The sequence below is a fragment of the Amborella trichopoda genome, chromosome 12 (assembly GCF_054954075.1).
Source record: "Amborella trichopoda isolate Santa Cruz 75 chromosome 12, AtrichopodaSantaCruz75HAP2 v2.0, whole genome shotgun sequence".
Lineage (NCBI taxonomy): Eukaryota > Viridiplantae > Streptophyta > Magnoliopsida > Amborellales > Amborellaceae > Amborella > Amborella trichopoda.
In genome coordinates, this window is record NC_142347.1 from 48,900,172 (window position 1) to 48,917,717 (window position 17,546).

The 17,546-nt window shown below is 38.3% G+C and overlaps 1 protein-coding gene and 1 long non-coding RNA gene across 15 annotated transcripts in view; both read right to left on the reverse strand.

Moving 5' to 3' along the window:
* The window catches only part of ACA10 (autoinhibited Ca(2+)-ATPase 10), a 37,677-nt gene that overhangs the window by 2,042 nt on the left and 18,089 nt on the right, over positions 1-17,546 (reverse strand). For 4 of the 14 annotated variants that reach the window (XM_088853115.1, XM_011625582.3, XM_088853116.1 and 1 more), the window contains 14 exons: positions 17,419-17,484; positions 17,013-17,111; positions 8,665-8,775; positions 8,411-8,581; positions 3,239-3,298; positions 2,725-2,889; positions 2,489-2,605; positions 2,286-2,384; positions 2,054-2,191; positions 1,847-1,947; positions 1,310-1,355; positions 1,057-1,191; positions 615-722; positions 206-297 (listed from right to left, as the gene is read on the reverse strand). In XM_088853115.1, the coding sequence (XP_088709241.1) occupies positions 206-297; positions 615-722; positions 1,057-1,191; positions 1,310-1,355; positions 1,847-1,947; positions 2,054-2,191; positions 2,286-2,384; positions 2,489-2,605; positions 2,725-2,889; positions 3,239-3,298; positions 8,411-8,581; positions 8,665-8,775; positions 17,013-17,111; positions 17,419-17,484 (1,508 nt within the window). Of the gene's footprint in view, positions 1-205; positions 298-614; positions 723-1,056; positions 1,192-1,309; positions 1,356-1,846; positions 1,948-2,053; positions 2,192-2,285; positions 2,385-2,488; positions 2,606-2,724; positions 2,890-3,238; positions 3,299-8,410; positions 8,582-8,664; positions 8,776-10,973; positions 13,786-17,012; positions 17,112-17,418; positions 17,485-17,546 lie in introns of those variants that run through there. The other 10 variants (XR_016045446.1, XR_016045447.1, XR_016045444.1 and 7 more) reach the window with 5 other exon arrangements.
* LOC148779640 (uncharacterized) lies at positions 3,560-5,068 on the reverse strand. The gene is made up of 2 exons (XR_016045448.1): positions 4,093-5,068; positions 3,560-3,945 (listed from the first exon to the last, which is right to left on the reverse strand). It is a non-coding gene; the product is annotated as an uncharacterized LOC148779640 (long non-coding RNA).

The following is a 17,546-nucleotide window of genomic DNA, read 5'->3' on the forward strand; positions in this document are numbered from 1 at the left end:
ATAAGAATTTTTTTGAGAGTGAAGAAGAATTCCCATGCACATTTGCGGAAACCATGTCTCACTAATTAATATTCACAGAAAGCATATGGTAAATTGATCAAGCCATGACAAATCAAGTAATCATTAAGAAATCACTAAATTCCAACAAGAATTGAAGAAGAAATTCAATATAAAGGGCCAACCATCAATTAGAAACACAACATACCTAAGGAGGCCGATCGCAAGACAGATGAGCCAATAATACCAAGAAAGTCTGACAGTAGAAGTGAACTTTCCAAGGACCTCAATGATCAAAATCTGGAGCAGAATATTTGAGCGTGATTGCTCGTGTTGAACCACAAACAGAACAAATAGAAAGTAGACCATATGCCATGGAAGAACATTATACATACTTCACAGGAACTATCCACCATTCATTCATGTGAAGGACAGTGGCGAATAACAGTAACTGGGTGAATGTCACCATGGCCCTCGCCACTGGTAATCTCCACTGCATGTCATTGGAAATGGATGCTGGACATCCCTTTGGAGTCGGACATATAATGGATATAGATTTCTAGCGCAAAAACCCAAAAACATTATGGAAAAACTAAAACAAAGAGAAGTGATCTTACCTGAAGAACCACTGTGAAACTCACAATCCCCATAAATAATTTATTTTTTAACACCCCCTCAAAGATGTTCAGCTCATCCGGCTTCCTAGCATTAAATTCATTGAACACCTGCAAATCAGAAGGTTAAACGCATTATCCCCTAGGAAAATTAACAAAAAAGGAAAAGAAAAATTAAAACTTAATACGCATAAAATGGGGGGTTAACCTGAAACAAAGTAACAAACTGAACCATCATACAATGATCATCATTTATGCAGGCGTCCAATTACTAAACTATGTACAAAGGAAAACCAAATATAAAGCAAATATTGCAAAAGAAAGGACACCGGTAATAGGATAATCACGACTTGCACAAGAAACTACATGGAGAAAAAACTCTTTCTACAAAACCTTTACAAATAGAAAATAATTCTCTCATTACCAGCAAGACCCTATAACTTACTTGGCAAAAGACAAATGCGTTGAAAATAACGGTGTTTTTCACTTTATCAGCTTCTGCCCTGGGTCTGCTCTTCAGCCGTAAGATACTTGTACCATCAAAGTGGAGGATTAGCAGAACAGCCACTTGATACAAAGCCTAAACACCATAAACAAAAAATAAAAAGTCCAAATTGTTGTGCTGAAATATTACACAACGAAACTCAGCCCAAATAGAAGTTGAGAAAAATAAGAAAACACGGAAATTGAAACTGCACCTGGCCAGTTAAGTTTCTCCACATGACATTTGTAATTAGAGGTTCCCTGAGAAGACAGGATAAGAATGACAACTATTCATGTTAAGACAAAAACATCTCACACAAAAAAATGGTCAAGAGTAGGAACTACAAAAAACTTCTCACCACCATTTAAAGTAGCTGAGATCCTGGAAGCAGTAAGACGGTGTATAATTGAATATTGAATATTGACTATTGAGTCATGTTGGGCTCTCACCATTTAAAAAAGAATCAAGGAAATGGGCAAACAGTTACTTCATATCACTCCCTTAAAATGTACATGATAATGGCTAGAGAGAGGGTGATTAATATGGTCCACTGAGAGTGCTAGCTCTCTAACTAGAATGTCATAGTAGTATAGAGGAGTTGACCATTGATTGGGACCTTCATTCCACTTGCTTAACCCTTGTTGCTTCAGAGAAGGTAATGTCTCTCTTAATAGTACATAAAGTTATTTAAAACGGATCTACCAAAAATAACCTTCTACATCCACTACTCCGAAATTAAAGCTTCTCTCACCTTCGACCAACTGGAGCTCTAACCATAAGGTGATCTGTTGGTGGTTCAGTGGCCAATGCAAGGGCTCCAAGAGTATCCATGATAAGATTAACCCAAAGAAGCTATGATAGAAACCAAAATAAAAAATCAAGCAACAGATAAATACATTAATAAATGATATAACAAAACTAAGCAAAATAAAACAGTTGAGTTAGCCAAAATACTAACCTGCACCACATTAAGAGGGACATTTCCTGATGAAACAGCAGCAACAAAGTTTATAACAAGGGCTGCAACATTGACGGTGAGCTGGAACTGAATAAACTTCTGAATATTTGCATATACTGAACGCCCCCAACGAACAACCTGATAAACACAGCAAGAAGAGAAAATCTATTACTCACACTGCTATTTGTAAAATAAAGAGGAGATCTTCACATGCTCAGGACCCCATACTAACCTTCACAACAGATGAAAAATTGTCATCTAGAATGATAATATCTGAGCTTTCTTTTGCAACTTCAGTTCCTTGAATACCCATTGAAAGACCTATATCTGCCTAAAGTTCAGGTTACAACATGTAGTAAGCTACCATTTAAAACAGCAGACTGGTACAGAGAAAAGTATGCAGAATTATCTAGTAAAAACTGACAAAGTTCAAACCTCATGCAAAGCAGGAGCATCATTAGTACCATCTCCCGTTACAGCAACAACATGCCCCCTCTTTCGCAAAGCTTGCACAAGTAGAAGTTTGTCATTAGGAGAAGATCTACCCATAACCTGCATATAAAAAACAAGCACAAGCATGTGGTCACGTCCTGCAATAGTGCAAAGTGAACAAAACCAAACCACCACGAAATAACTAAATAAAGACTCCATAAAAGATGTCTATAGCATACAGTTATTTTTGGTGCAATTTGCTCCCTGCCTTTTTCATCATAGCTACGAAATGCTTTTCCCTCAATTATGTATGGTGGTTCACATGGCATTCCGGTGTCGAGTATCCCACTCTCCAATGCAATTGCTTTTGCTGTTTGAATATTATCTCCAGTGACCATGCGCACCTGTTAAAACACAAGGTGCATGTTGCTTTAGTCTAAAGTGCTTAAGAAATAAGGAATGAAAACAGATAATGAATGAAACCAATAAATGTAAGGATTAATGAAATTAAAAAACAAATCAAGGTATATGGAAACAAAAATCTCTAATTACACTAATAGATTATGAAAGAATATCCATAAAATAAGGAGAAAAGAAAAAACTACAGGTAAAATAAGAAAAAAAAAAATAGTTGCCCTTCTCTGCAATAAAAACAGTTTCTATTGGAATGGCCGTTAAACCATATCAATTCCTGACTACCAGACAACTGAGAGAGTGAAATCTCACCAGAAAAAAAGGTTAGCCAGCAATTACCTTTACACCAGCACGTTGGCACAGCCTCACAGCTTCAATCACACCTGGCCGACATGGATCCTACACATTGTATGCAAGATTCTTTCCATTAGAAATTGTTTCAACAAAAAGAAGTAAACCAAACAGAATCAACGTTAAGTTCAGCTAACATAAAACAAGAATTACAAGAGAGAAAAATAGTGAATGAAATAGATCTTGTTTAGATAAATGCAAACTGTTAAGTGTATGTTTGTGTATGCATGGAACATGGTTTAGAAACTCACATTTGCCTGAGTTGGCTCAGCCAACTGCCAAGTTTATGATGAAAAGATAAGGCATGGCTGAAGTCTTAAGTAATTTCTCTAAATCTCTCAAATTATTTTTTCTTTAGTTTTAAGACTCACGAATTTCTTCTTCTTCTATTTTTTTGATAAAGTTAACAGCGTCTTAAGATAAAGAGAGATTACAAAATGCAGACCACAGCGTGGCTGCACTATACAAAATTACACATGCCCACTGTAACAAAAAAATTGGGGCACTCAAAAAATGCTATATAGCATGATATGAACAGAGCTACAAAAAGGGTGGGCCAAGCATTTGGGACATTAGATCAGAGAGCTTCTTGGGCTGTTCCCAAAGGACTGCTCATACAGGCTCCTTCTCCAGGGAGGTTGTCTGCGACCGAGTTCGCCTCGTGCCAGATATCCTTCCATAAGACGTGTATATCCCTGCAAATACGGGCAATTTCATCAAAAAGATATAAAGCAATCTCCAAGGCAAGGAGTGAGATCCAAAGCCCAGGAAATGACATTCTTGGAGTCGCCATCTATGATCAAAATGGGGCTCCAAGCTGGATTGAAGCTCTTGAGACCTACTAGGAGAACATCGGCATCAACCGTTGTTGACTCGGCCTGCCCAATTGGAAGGGAGAAAGAGAGGAGAGTGCGACAAAGGTGGCCACTAAAGATGCCCCCAATTCCGGCCGGGCCGGGGTTACCCAACGAGCTCCCGTGAAAATTGAGTTTGACCAGACCAGACTCAGGTAGTCTCCACAAAGAGGAACGAGAGATGGTAACCGACTTTAGATAACGAAAAGCCTGCCAGTTTTGGAGGAAATCTGCATAGGATGAATGCTTGAAATATTTGTGATTGGTAGCCCAGAAAATGACTGATGAAAGGACCCTGTTCTTGATGTCCTCGATAGAGACTTTGAAGCCTCAGAAGGTCCTAATTGTTTCTTTCCGTCCAAATCACCCACAGATTCACGACCACAGAAGCTCTCCAAAGGAGGATTCCAGATTTACACCAAGGGGCTCGGTGTAGGGAGGTGAAGAGCTGAGCAACCGAGAGAGGTGTTACCCAGGTCAATTCGATGCATTGGAGAAGGGCTGCTCAAAGAGCTTGGGCTACAGTGCAGTGGTGGAAAAGGTGCTCGTTGGTTTCTTCCTCTGCCAGAAACATGATACAGTGGTTTGGGAGCGGTAGCCTCTTTTTTGAAGCTGGTCAATGGTTAATGCTCTATCAGACAAAGACGTGCACGTAAAGAATCAGATCTTTGAGGGTATAAGGGTGAGCTAAGTTTTGGAGTACAAAGACCGAGAGGGTTCAGATGAGATGGGTGGTTGTTGGAGGACCTGGTAGAAGGATGAAACCGAGAAGGGGCCCAAGGAGTCTGGGGACTAGATGATTGAGTCTTGACCATGAATGGGGAAGGTGATGGAGTGAAGAAGGGTGGCTAAATTCAGGAATTCTTCAACTTCACTCACCACAAGGAGACTTCTAAAATTTGGGTTCCAACTCCTGGCTGAACCTGTGTGCTCAAGTTGGTCTGCCACCGAGGCCAAAGGATTCCTGCACAGAAGAAACAATCTCAGGTAGCAGACCATTAGCAGGTGTTGTCAAGCCAAGTATTTGACCAAAATTTGATCATGTTGCCTTCCCAGGGGTGAAAGCAAATGTTGGTGATAAAAAATGCAAGACTTCAGGAGATGGATCTCCAAATACTCGAAGGTAATGTTAGGGGTAGGGAAGCTATAGGTCCAGTTAGACCCATTGCCACAGAACTTACAGCATACGACCACTTGCGAAAGTTGATTATCCAGAGTGGCCATGCACCACCACCACTTACGAAGGAGGCGATATTATTCAGCTTTATAATTCGGATGCCTAAACTGTCCTAGTGTTTGAATGGCAGACTCTGTCCCAAGAAATGAGGTGGAACATTTTGGTCCCATCCACGCCCAAACAAAGAAAGTTTCTCATGAGCTGTTCTAGCCCGACCACATTGGAGGACGAAACAAGGACATTTAGAATATCAAGAAATTAGCAAGGGTGACCTTGATGAGAGTGAGTCTACCCGCTGAGGAAAGGAACCTGCCTTTCCACCCTGCCAGCTTACTCTCCAATTTGTTGACCAAGTGGCTCCAAAGGCGTTTTTTGGGCTTGCCTATGCACAGGGGTAAGCCTAGATAAGTAGAGGGGAGACTGTCCACTTTACATGTCTGCTAGTTGGGAAATGATATGGTCATTTGTGAGAACGCCCAGCAACTGGGTTTGGTCCATGTTTATCCTAAAACCGGTGGCCAACTCGAATAGTTTAAGGAAAGGAGGATATCGATTTGCTAGATGCAGGCAAGGAAGAATAACATGGTGTCATCTGCGTATTGTAGGTGAGAGATTACAGTGCCAAGATGCCTGGTTTTGAAACCCTTCAGAAGCCCCTCACATACAACCTTGCAATGGATTTGCTGAAAATATCAGCTACAACTGTGAAGAACGGGGAAAGACAATCTCCTTGTTTGAGCCCTCCGGAGGAGCTGAAGAAACCTGCGAAGGAGCCATTGATAAGGATTGGGAAGGTTGGCTTGGATATGCAGCTGTGAATCCATTTCCTTCACCTCTCGTTAAAGTCCATTCCGAGGGTTACAACCAAGATGGCTCATTCCACATCATCATAAGCCTTCTCCCAATCGAGCTTGATGATCACACCAAGGGTTTTGGACCAGTATCTCGAGTAGATGCATTCGTGTGCAATAAAAACTCCATCGAGAATTTTGCAATATTTTACAAAAGCCACCTGGCTATGGGATATGATACAGTGTAAGACTTCCCTAAGCCAAAGAGAAAGGACCTTGGAAAGTATCTTGAACAAGCTGTTGATGAGGCATATAGGGCAAAAATATTTTAACTCCTAGGCCCCTTCCACCTTAGGGATCAAAGTGATGACTGTTGCATTCATGACCTTATGGATGACGGTCTGGTCATGGAACTCAGAGAAAAAGGCAAGGATATCAGGTCTGAGGGTGTCCCAAAAAGTACTAAAGAGACAACCGAGAAGCCATCAGGTCCCAGGGATCGGTTTAGGCAAGAGACTTAATGGCTGAGAGAGTCTCATCCTCGGAGAAAGGACATTCTATGCTGGCAGCAATGTCCAGGGGAATAGATTGGAAGGATAAACCAGCAATTATAGACATAGGACTAGAGGGGGCCCAGAGAGCTCCCTGAAAAAGTCAAGGATAGCTTGTTCAATGAGGGGAGGCTATCCAAGATTCGGTTCCCTACTTTGATCTATGAGATAATGTTATCCCATCCACGGCAGTTGGCTATCTTGAGGAAAAAGGCAGTGTTTTGGTCACTACATTTGAGCCACTTGACTCCGGACCGTTGGTGCCAGAAGATTTCCCCTTTGTGGAGTAAAGCCTGAGAATCGATTCTAGTTTGAGTTCTCAAGAGGCTCTCATCGGGGGAAAGCATTATGCTCTCCTCAAGCTGGTCCCACTGTTGGAGTGAATGGAGAAGGACAGCCTTTTGGCCTAGAAAGTTACCTGGAAGCTGGCAGCTAGAGCTCTTGAGGGAGTTCCTGAGCATCTGCAATTTACGCTGCAAGCAGAAGCCAGCCCAACCTTGGACCGTGGGGGCAAAAGAGGCCCACCAAGAAGGAATGAGGGATAAGAAATTAGGTTCCTTGAGCCATGCTAATTCGAAATGGAAGGGGGAGGGCCCTCTGGTTAGATGCTGGGTATCTAAGACAATAGGCTTATGGTCAGAGGCGTTTTTTGGAAGGGCCAGGGCATGAGAACCAAGGAAAACCTCATCCCAGCCTGGTCTAATAAGGAATCTGTCTAGTTTGGATAAGGATGGGGAGGATGCATGATGGAACCACGTGAAAATGGCCCCTTGAAGGGGAATATCGAGTAGATCATTCAGTGAAATGAAGTCGGAGAAGTCCAACATTCCTGGGGAGATACGACCGTTTGAGTCTCTTGTGTGACCACCTAGTGATGTTAAAGTCCCTACCAAGGCACCCAGGGGGGGGGGGGAGGGATCTCATCCAGTTCGTTCCACAGTTGGGTCCCAAAGGGTCGAGGAATTGGGACCATAGACAGCTGAAAACTTCCATTGAGGCCGTTGGATACTCTAGTGACGGCGACAGTGACAGAGAAGTCTGCTACCCTAGATGACGAGAGGGAGTGGAGAGTCACGTCCTAAATGACCCAGATTCCTACTGAGGCCCCAACGGCTTCGAGTAATTCCCATTGACGGCCCCAGACTTGAAAGATTTGGGGGAGGGAAGGGGAGAGCAGTTTGGATTCCAGGATTGCTAGCATGGAAGGCGAATATTGGAGGCTTAACTCTCTAACCGCCCTGTGTTTCTGGGACTGGCCGAGGCCCCTGATGTTCCAAACACGGACTTTCATCCGGTGTGGATTTTGAAGATGAAGGTGCATCTAGGAGAGCGCCTCAGGGACTAGCTGAAAGGCAAGGCCGGCTCGACGGAAGAGGAGGAGGACAGGTGGGAGGGGGGGAAGGTCTGTCTCTATCATAAGAGATGCTAGTGTGCAAATTGGATAGCTCCCGAGATGCGTTGCCACCTACTCTGAAGACTTACTGATTTCTTTAACTTGCTAAAATACATACAAACACAAGAAAAGATGCACATTCAAATATTTATATCCTACAAAATTACAGACATATGCTTAAATATCTGTACATACTCATGAACATGTACAAATACAACACATACAAATACAAATTACTGTAAACACACATGCACGCACAAATTGTGACTAAAGAAAAAGCCAGCACACCCATGCAAATTCACATTCATGCATAAATGTGAGCATCCATATACCTTCATGTATATGCAAGGAATCTTATGTTGATTTAAACACAAATAGGAAGACAAGGTCCTACCTTGATCCCTACAATTGCTAATAAAACAAGGTCATCCTCGGGCATCGCCCACTGCTCCAACTCTTCTTCACCCTGTGGAACCCCTTCGACATTACATACCCTATATGCAAACGCAACACAACGCAAACTAGCTGCCGCCATCTCGTCAATAGCTTTCTGAAACTCCGCTATCTGCAAATAAAAGGACATGATTAGACATCAGATCTTCATTTTCATCACCACAGAACACAATTTTAATACCAGAATTTTTCAACCTTATCACCATCCATTCGATGTTCTACTCCATCTTTGTCAAGCCATTGAGTGCAGGAAGCCAAGATTATTTCTGCAGCTCCTTTCCAATGTATATGGACTTCAGATTCTGACTGGAAATGAGAAAGGAAGAAAAACAAATTAGCATGTAAAATCAATAAAATAAGTATCAAGCATATCATGTTACACCAACCATTGATGTAAAAGAATAGATATAACAACCAATACCAAAGAAAGCAAGGACAGCACTCTAAAAAGAAGATGTGATATGCAAGACTAAGCCATGCACTTGCAATCACTTCAGAAACACAGGCTTTTAACCCTAAAAGGTTTTGTCTGTTGTTCTTGTTTCTAATTAATATTTCTCCTCGTTTATCATTTGCCTTGTTTATTGTTTTGATTAATTATTTTTTATCAGAATGAGTTCCCACAGGGTTCCAGCACTCCTGTCCCAAGCCCAAACCTTTGAACTTTGACTTTTGACCTAAGGCTGTCATTAGCATGGCCAGCAGGAATATCTATTTACAGTATCAACCTGAATTAATACAGCAAGATGAAAGCCACTTGCCAACTGTTTCTTTGAACAAAATATAACCCAGAAGTATCCTCTTAGATTTATTTCCACATTTTCGGATGAAGAGGTTCAATACTTCCCCTTAATGGGGTGTTGGGGAAGGTTCTTTTTAACCTGTGTTTCTGCTCTAGCTAGATTCAAGAGATTGGAGATAGCGAAAAGGCTTAAACATAGAACATGTAGCTTGGATCTAGGATTTTATATGTTGAAACGTTTTTTCCAGTGCTCACATAACAACAAGCCAAGTCAATAGATGATGTGCATGGTGTGAAGATTTTTGGCAAACCCTCTTTCCCTTGCATTTCGAAAGGTCTTAGAAGAGCAAGTTTTTGTGCACCAATGACTATATAGTGCGTTAACGACTATCTAGACATAATATCTTGAGCATGTTCCCTACTAACTGGGAATCTGTACAAGCCACTACAGTTGCAAAATGAATACATTATGGGCTTGTTTGGATGTACTGATTATCACTGGTGATTCATTGTTTAAATAAAAACTAATCCTGATAATGATTTAACCATTGTTCGGTAGAGTCCCTAATAAATTATCCTGAGATAAAACTTATAGACAGTTTTATATATAAGTTTCTCTTTTTGTAAAGCTAGTTTTACTTCACTCAAAAGAAATTTGTTCAAAATCAACGTTTTTAGCTAGAAATAATTAGAAATAGCTGAAAAACATTAAAGAGTAAAATAATTAAATAATATTGTACAGAATACAAAGTACATACTAAACAGCCATTAGAATAATATCATGCAGAATATTTTAATTTTAGATATCATAGAACATATTAATTTTAGATAACATAGCTTACATAAGATTAATCATCATCCAAAGAGGCCCAACAAAGGCCCTATTAATTTATTATATAATTGAAAGTAGACATAAGCAGTGTTATCAAATGCAGAAGCATAACACATTGTGCAGGCACCCTGAGGCACATGGCCACCCTTGCGCATGTGGGATTTAGCAATGTGTCCCCATTTGCGGCCCATCTCTAGCATATGTGGGCACATCGTATTAAGCACAATGTGCCCGCATATGCAGCTAACTGACCAACTACACATCGCATAAATGCCACAAGCAGGAGCATTAAGATTTAGGTCATCTGTTAGTATAACGTGGGTTTGCAGATATATTATTTAATATTATCTACAGAAAATAATAATATATTTCTATTATTGTTACTACTCATAATATATATATATATATATATATATATATATATATATATATATTTAATATTTAATATTGTGCATGTTATTCAATTACTATAATAAGCATTATTGATACATGTTATTGTTTTGTTAATTACTATAATAATTTCCAATAATGTCATTGATATTCTTTATTATTATAATTATACTGTTATATATTATTTTGATGTTGATGATATGATTAATCTACATATATGTATGCATATTATTTGTAACTAGCAATAGAACGTGCCTTGCATGTTCAAGATGCGCACTGTTTTCATAAATAATATACTGCCACATTGTTATTGTTAAGAAATTTCTGTGCATTTTCAATATAAACATTTCATGTATTTTTGTTAATGTTTTATAATGCAACTTTGAAATTTTCAATGTCAACTAATACGTAGCTAATTGCAAAAAGAGAATTCAATTGCTCTCTCTCAAAAAATCATCCTTCTCTCTTCTTTTTTTCGTTTTCTCACTTCAGTGGTAATACCCCAATGAACTAACCTATGGAATTTTTTTCATTTCTCACTTTTTGCTCTATGTTTCCTTGTTATCTCTCTTCAATTTTGTTTAAGGTTACCCAAAAAAGGTAGCCCTTCAATTTTTTTAAAAAAAAATTATCTAAAAAAGCTAGTATTTTTATGCCAAGTGAACTCATAACATTATTATCGAAAATAAACAAAGACCAAAGTATATGAAATTATAAAATGTACTTTTCTAATGCATGGTTTTGAAAACCATGATGCGTAAATCTATATGATTGATGAAATGGTTTAATCACAAACATAGTGAAACTTTCACCAAAGCATATTTATCATCTTACTTATTGTATATACTTGAGTTTATTCATTTTTACTCTTCATCACAATAAATTTTTTTTCGTGCGTGAACTTAGAAGTTAGTTGCTTTTATGTAAACTAAATTTCTAAATTCTTTTAGGAGAAAAATAATATCATCATCGTCAAAGCCTTTTCCTAATTAATTCGGATCGGCTAAACGAATCCTGGTCCGCTACTATGCTCTACTAAGGGTCATACCCTCAATGCGGCCATAAGTTTCCATATAGTTTCTCACTACTTCCAACCGTGTCCTTTTAGGCTATCCCTTAATATTTTTGAGTCTTCCACTTGAACTAACTCGCACCTCCTAACAGTTATTGTACTTGGTTCACGCCATACATGGCCAACCCACCTAGGTCTACTCTCTCTCATCTTATCGTCTATTGGTGCCACACCAAAATTATTCTGAATATATTCATTTCGAATTCTATCCCTTTTTGCCTTGCCACTCATCCATCTCAATATGCTCATTTCCTCTACACTCATTCTATGGGTATATTGTTTTTTGACCGCCCAACATTGCATACCATAGAGTAAAGCTGGTCTCACAGCTGTCCTATAGAACTAGCCCTTCAACTATATTGGTATGTGACGATCACAAAAAATTTCGGTTGCACATCTCCACTTCGCCCATCCAGTTCCTATTCTATGTGCGACATCTACCTCAATCTCCCCATTTTTTTGGATTATCGACCCAAGATATCGACAGTGAGCTCTTCTTGGTATTTCTTGGCTATCAATCTTTAACTACTATCTCATCTCTACTCCTATTATTACTAAACTTGCATTCCATGTATTTTGTTTTAGTCTGGCTATTTTTAAAATCTTTTGATTCTAGAGCATCCCTCCAAAGTTCTAGCTTTGTGTTGACGTCGTTTCAGGTCTCATCGATCAAACTTCAAAACTATGTCATCTGCGAACAACAAGCACCACGGTACCTTATTTTGTAGGTGCCTAGTTAAGTCACCCATAATTAAGACAAAGAGGTACATGCTCAATGCTAACACCTAATGTAGATCTATTGTCACCGGAAACTCACTCGTCTCCCCACTAGTTCGTACACTATTCAGCACTCTATGATACATATCTCTCACCAAGTCGATGTAGTGTCTGGAGACTCCTTTCTTTTCCAACACCCATCAAATCAAATCTCGAAGTACTCTATTATAAGCTTTCTCTAGATCAATAAAAAACCATGTGGAGGTCTTTTCCCTTCGCCCTAAATTTCTCAATTAGTTGCCTAAATAGGAAATTAGCCTCAGTTATTGACCTCTATCACATAAGCTGAATTGGTTTTTTTATACTAAAAATACTATGCCACTAAACAATTATTGCCAATGAGATATTCATAGTTTAATTGTTTACTAAATTCTTGTACTCTTTCAAAAGTCTAAAAAGTTGGACAAACATTTTTGACATAAGTATTTGATATACTTACAAATGTTTTATAATATAATTTGGGATTGTCTACAAAGAGACCATTAATCCTTTGCACATGAAGGTCACAATCATTCTCATCCCTTAATTATCCAATTAGGTGGTTGTAAGGGTGTCATTGAACAGACACAAAGTTCCAAAAAAACATTCTCGAACTTCATGACTCATCCCAAGCCATCCAGTTTGACATCGAGTGGGAATAATTGTGACCTCCATGTACAAAAGATAAATGGTCTCTCTTTGTAGACAACCTCATGTAATTTTACTAGAAATAAATATTAGATTTTTGAAAATTTGACATTTTAAAATTTATGATAATTAAAAATTATTCTTAATATGATTCAAATTTTCAAAACTTTCACCCTCTATATAAAATTTAGCGAAAATTGCTTAAAACCCCCAAAAGTAGACTTTCTAGGCACTTTACCCCATCCTAATTTTTCTTAGCATATTTTTCCCAAAAAATCAAGTTTTATAGAAAATACCCCGCCAATACAAAAAAATCATTTTTTTGACGAAAATACCCTTCCCCATACATAACAAATCATTTTCAGATCCCAATGAAAGGAAACGCCGAACCACGGTTGTATCTTGTCGGACCCATCCATTCTGTCAGACTGGAACTATACACTGCCAAGCTACCTATTCTAGACACAATTTTGCCAGACCGTAGCTTACAAATGTTGGACCGCTCAATAATCCAGAAACAAATGCCAAACCACACTTGTAAAACGCCGAAACGACCGTTACTCCAGTGACAATCGCCGGACCACCTCTTCCAAATGCTGGACCGCACACTCCAGTGACATAAGTGCCAGACCGCCTCTTCCGAACTCCGGGCCGCCATGGTGAAGTGTTTGAGCATTCCAAATCAGTGACTTAAGTGTCGGACCGCCTCTTCCAAACGCCGGACCGCCATGGTGAAGTCTTTGACCGTTCCAAATCAGTGACTTAAAATGTTGGACCGCCTCTTCCAAACGCCAGACCGCCATGGTGAAGTGTCAGACCATCACAGTGAACTGCCGGACCGTTCCAAGTGTCGGATTGTCATGGTGAAATGTTGAACTGTTCCAAAAATAGTGACTTAAGTGCCTGAATGCCTCTTCCAAATGCCGAAACACCATGGTGAAGTGTCGCACAACCATGGTCAACGTGTGAGGTAAGGGAGGGGTATTTTAGTTTCTTTTTTTTTTTTTTTTTACTTGGTGGGGTATTTGCTAAGAAACATGGTTTTGGGGGAAAAGTTGCTAGGAAAAGTTAGGTTGGGGGTAAATTGCTTAGAAAGACCATCTTTGGGGGTTTTATGCAATTTTTCCTCAAATTTATAGCTTTTAAAACAAATATTGACAAATAATATAAATGTAAAACTTATTATTTCATTATATAAATTTAAGTTTTTTAGTGAGGTACTCCTTTTAATAATGGGTGTGGTTTGTATAAGATTGAGGGCCTAAACAATCAAAGGGGTACTTCTAAATAGTGTCAAATGATGATTTTTCAGTCGCAAAAATCTTTGTAATGGTTATACATCTCAAGATCAAGATGATCGATTTGAGGGTCTTTCGACATCGAAACAACCTCTTCTAGTGAATTTTTTAGGTGCACCTTAATTTGATTGTTTAGAGCCGCAACCTCATAAATTTTTTCCCTCAATAATGTAAAATATATGTAACTAATAAATATTTAATTGAATTAATAAAGAAAAGTATATTGGTAGTGGTTGTTTTGGAAAAAAAATAAAAAATTAATCCTTATGATGATCATACATGCCTCTTGTCCAGCCAAGGTACCCCCCAATGGGGTAAAAATATTGTCATATGTTCCCTTAGAAACACAGTATACACCTAGTCCCTTGGAAAAAGAACTTATTTAATAGCATGATACTAGACCTAAAATTTGGGGTCTACTCTTGATTGACGCATATGACCAGTTTTTAGGGAAAAAGAAAGAAAGAAAAAGTTGAAATTTGTGTTCTAAAAAGCCTACATAGATTTTTTGGATGAGGGATCATGCACTTTGAGGAAACATAAAATCAACTTAGTGTATAATGATCTTATTTTTGCTTAAATTAAAGTACACTATTGTATAAAACACAAACCTACAAGACCCTACCGTCAAAAGCTTCCAGTATATTTCTTGTGCACCACATGGTTGCCAAACCATGTGGCGTATTATATATAGTAGATTTAAAGTGGTGACTTTCATTATTTATTCGTTGATTGGTGTGTTCATTAATATACATTTATTTTATGGTACGTAGGTATTCTCATCATTGTTATTGTCTACAATATGGAATAATATATATCATATATATTCATAAATAAGTAAACCAATAAATATCATTTACTATATTCTATTACATTATATTACAACCAAATAATACACTAAGATGATACATGAAAATAATAACTATAATAATAATACTATTATTTAACAAATAATAATAAGTGAGAGAGAGAGAAGTTGACATGCAGCTTGCATCCCAAATGAGTAGATGTTTGCTTCTGCATAGTCATGTGATTCATAATAGTCATGTGATTCATAATGCAAGTTGTTTTCTTTCTTCTTCTTTTTTTCTTCTTTTTTTTTGTACTTTGAGATAGGTTTCGAGGTACTTTTTTGCTTAGTAATAATTTGAATTTAATGAGAGAAAAATCACCAAACAGCTTTTCCTACCAGACAACTCGAACCAAAGTTTGTACAGTCAAGTATTCAAACGACCCATAAATCTTTTCCTCGGTTCCAAAGTTTCCAAAAACACTAGTGGATCCTTTAGTCTATCATTTGAATCGTTTTAGCTCTACAACCTCGGCTTTGGATGTTGGAGATGCGCATATGATGGATCATATGACTTGTATGATTGAGAATCGAGATATTGATTACATTTATTATCTCTATTTTATATGTCATGAACTTTTTGTTCAGATGTTATGTACTTGTGATAGATTCTACAATGTAGCACTACCATACTTGCTAGTACTTGCCAAATGCTAATATAGTTTCTAAGTTCTTGGTTGGTCACATGGTAAATTGGTATATGTTTCATTTAATTTAATGAATGGAATGAATTACTTCGTTGATATGTTTATTGAATTGTATTAGAGAGCATATAACATGCTCCCTCAGGAGCATACTGTACAACAACTCCCTCAAGCAACAGAATTTTTTTATTCAAAATTTTGGGATCCATCTAAATATCACCAGAGGATTATTTTCAAATAAAAAATTTAGATATTGAGATCTTGAACATCTAGAACTTCCACTCCAAAAATTGGAACGACATTTTTTTAGGCACATAAAAAGTGCAAGGTGATTCTTTTTCTTTTTGAGGAAGGTCATTGAATTCTAGAGATTATATCCCCAAGGTCTGGGATCTAAAAAATATTGCTAGCATGAGTTTTGCCCAAGGGTAGATGGATAGTGAATATTCCCATGGGAATATGAAATCCTTTGGCATTAGACAATTAGAGGAAGGAATATACCGTATTCCCACCTGCATATTGTCCATTACTCCCTTGGGCAAAAGAACTACTTGGGAGGAATTTTTGACTATTAAATTTTGGAAACTATATAAGAATAACTAGATGATTATTTTCAAAAGATAAAATTTTAATTTTAAGTTCTTCAACAGTTAGATCTCACCCTCAAAAAATTGGATAGTCCCTATTCAATCTTGCGATACTATTCTTTTCAAGTGCATAGAGAGTGCAATTCGAAATTTTTCTTCCTTTTAGTCTATGAAGAGGTTGCAGAATGGCAGACCAGGATTCAAGTGGCCGATTCTAATTAGTGGGGAAGTGATTTTGATGATTGCGAGTCTATGAAGAGGTTAAATCCCCAAAAGTTTGGATCTTAAAATTCCTCCTGGAGTGGCTTCTACCCAAGGGAGTAAATGGAGAGCATGTTCCCATGGGAGCATGAAATCTTTTAGCATACTCTGTAGTTTTTTATCAAGCTACAACTACAACAAGAGATATATTTGAGATAAGTACTACATTCACCAGCCTACTATCATATAAATCACATATTCATGTTATTCTATGCATACTTATATTTTTTAAAAAATTTAATTTATTGACTGCGTCAGAGATGATGCGCCTGCATTGAACATAGCGCATCGGACCCCGATCGATCGAGTCTTCATTAGCATTTGATAACACCGGTTGTAAGGTGAAGAGAACATATTAAATCCTTGGTTCCAAGAACAGCATGAAAATTATCAACCCCCTTTCAGTACCCACAAAGACTCATCAATCACATGAAAGAAACAATTGGTAATAAAAAATCATTACCAGCTTGATTGCAACACCTCCCCGTTTTTTCTCTGAATTGAAGGTGAAGACATGGAGAACTGAAGAAATAGATCGCAAGACATCAAAATCCATTCTGAGCTGAAAAGAAGTCCAGATAATCAACATCAACAGTCAGAGACCAAAAGAATAATAACGACGAAGTATATTGGACAGTTGTAGTCTAATGGACCATGGAGAAATCACAGTTTGTAAGCTCATCACTATAACATGATTTACAGTTGAGGAGCGAGAGTGGAACCTCCCATTGGGAACCTGTCCTAGTTCAGAGGGTTCACTCAGTTCTCATCACAGTCCATTTGAGACGATAATGGTGACCCAGTGGACTATGGCTTTTCCATGGCTTAATTGGATTGTCTTCTGCAATGGTAGTAGGAGGGCAACAAACCTGCAGACCCCAGGAGAGGATAGCCCTCTCAGTTGGTGAACCAGTGACATCTGGAGCTCTGCCTCCCTTAAAATAAAAAATTAATTTGTTTCAGAAGTTAGCAAACCCAATTAGATATGTCGAAGAGT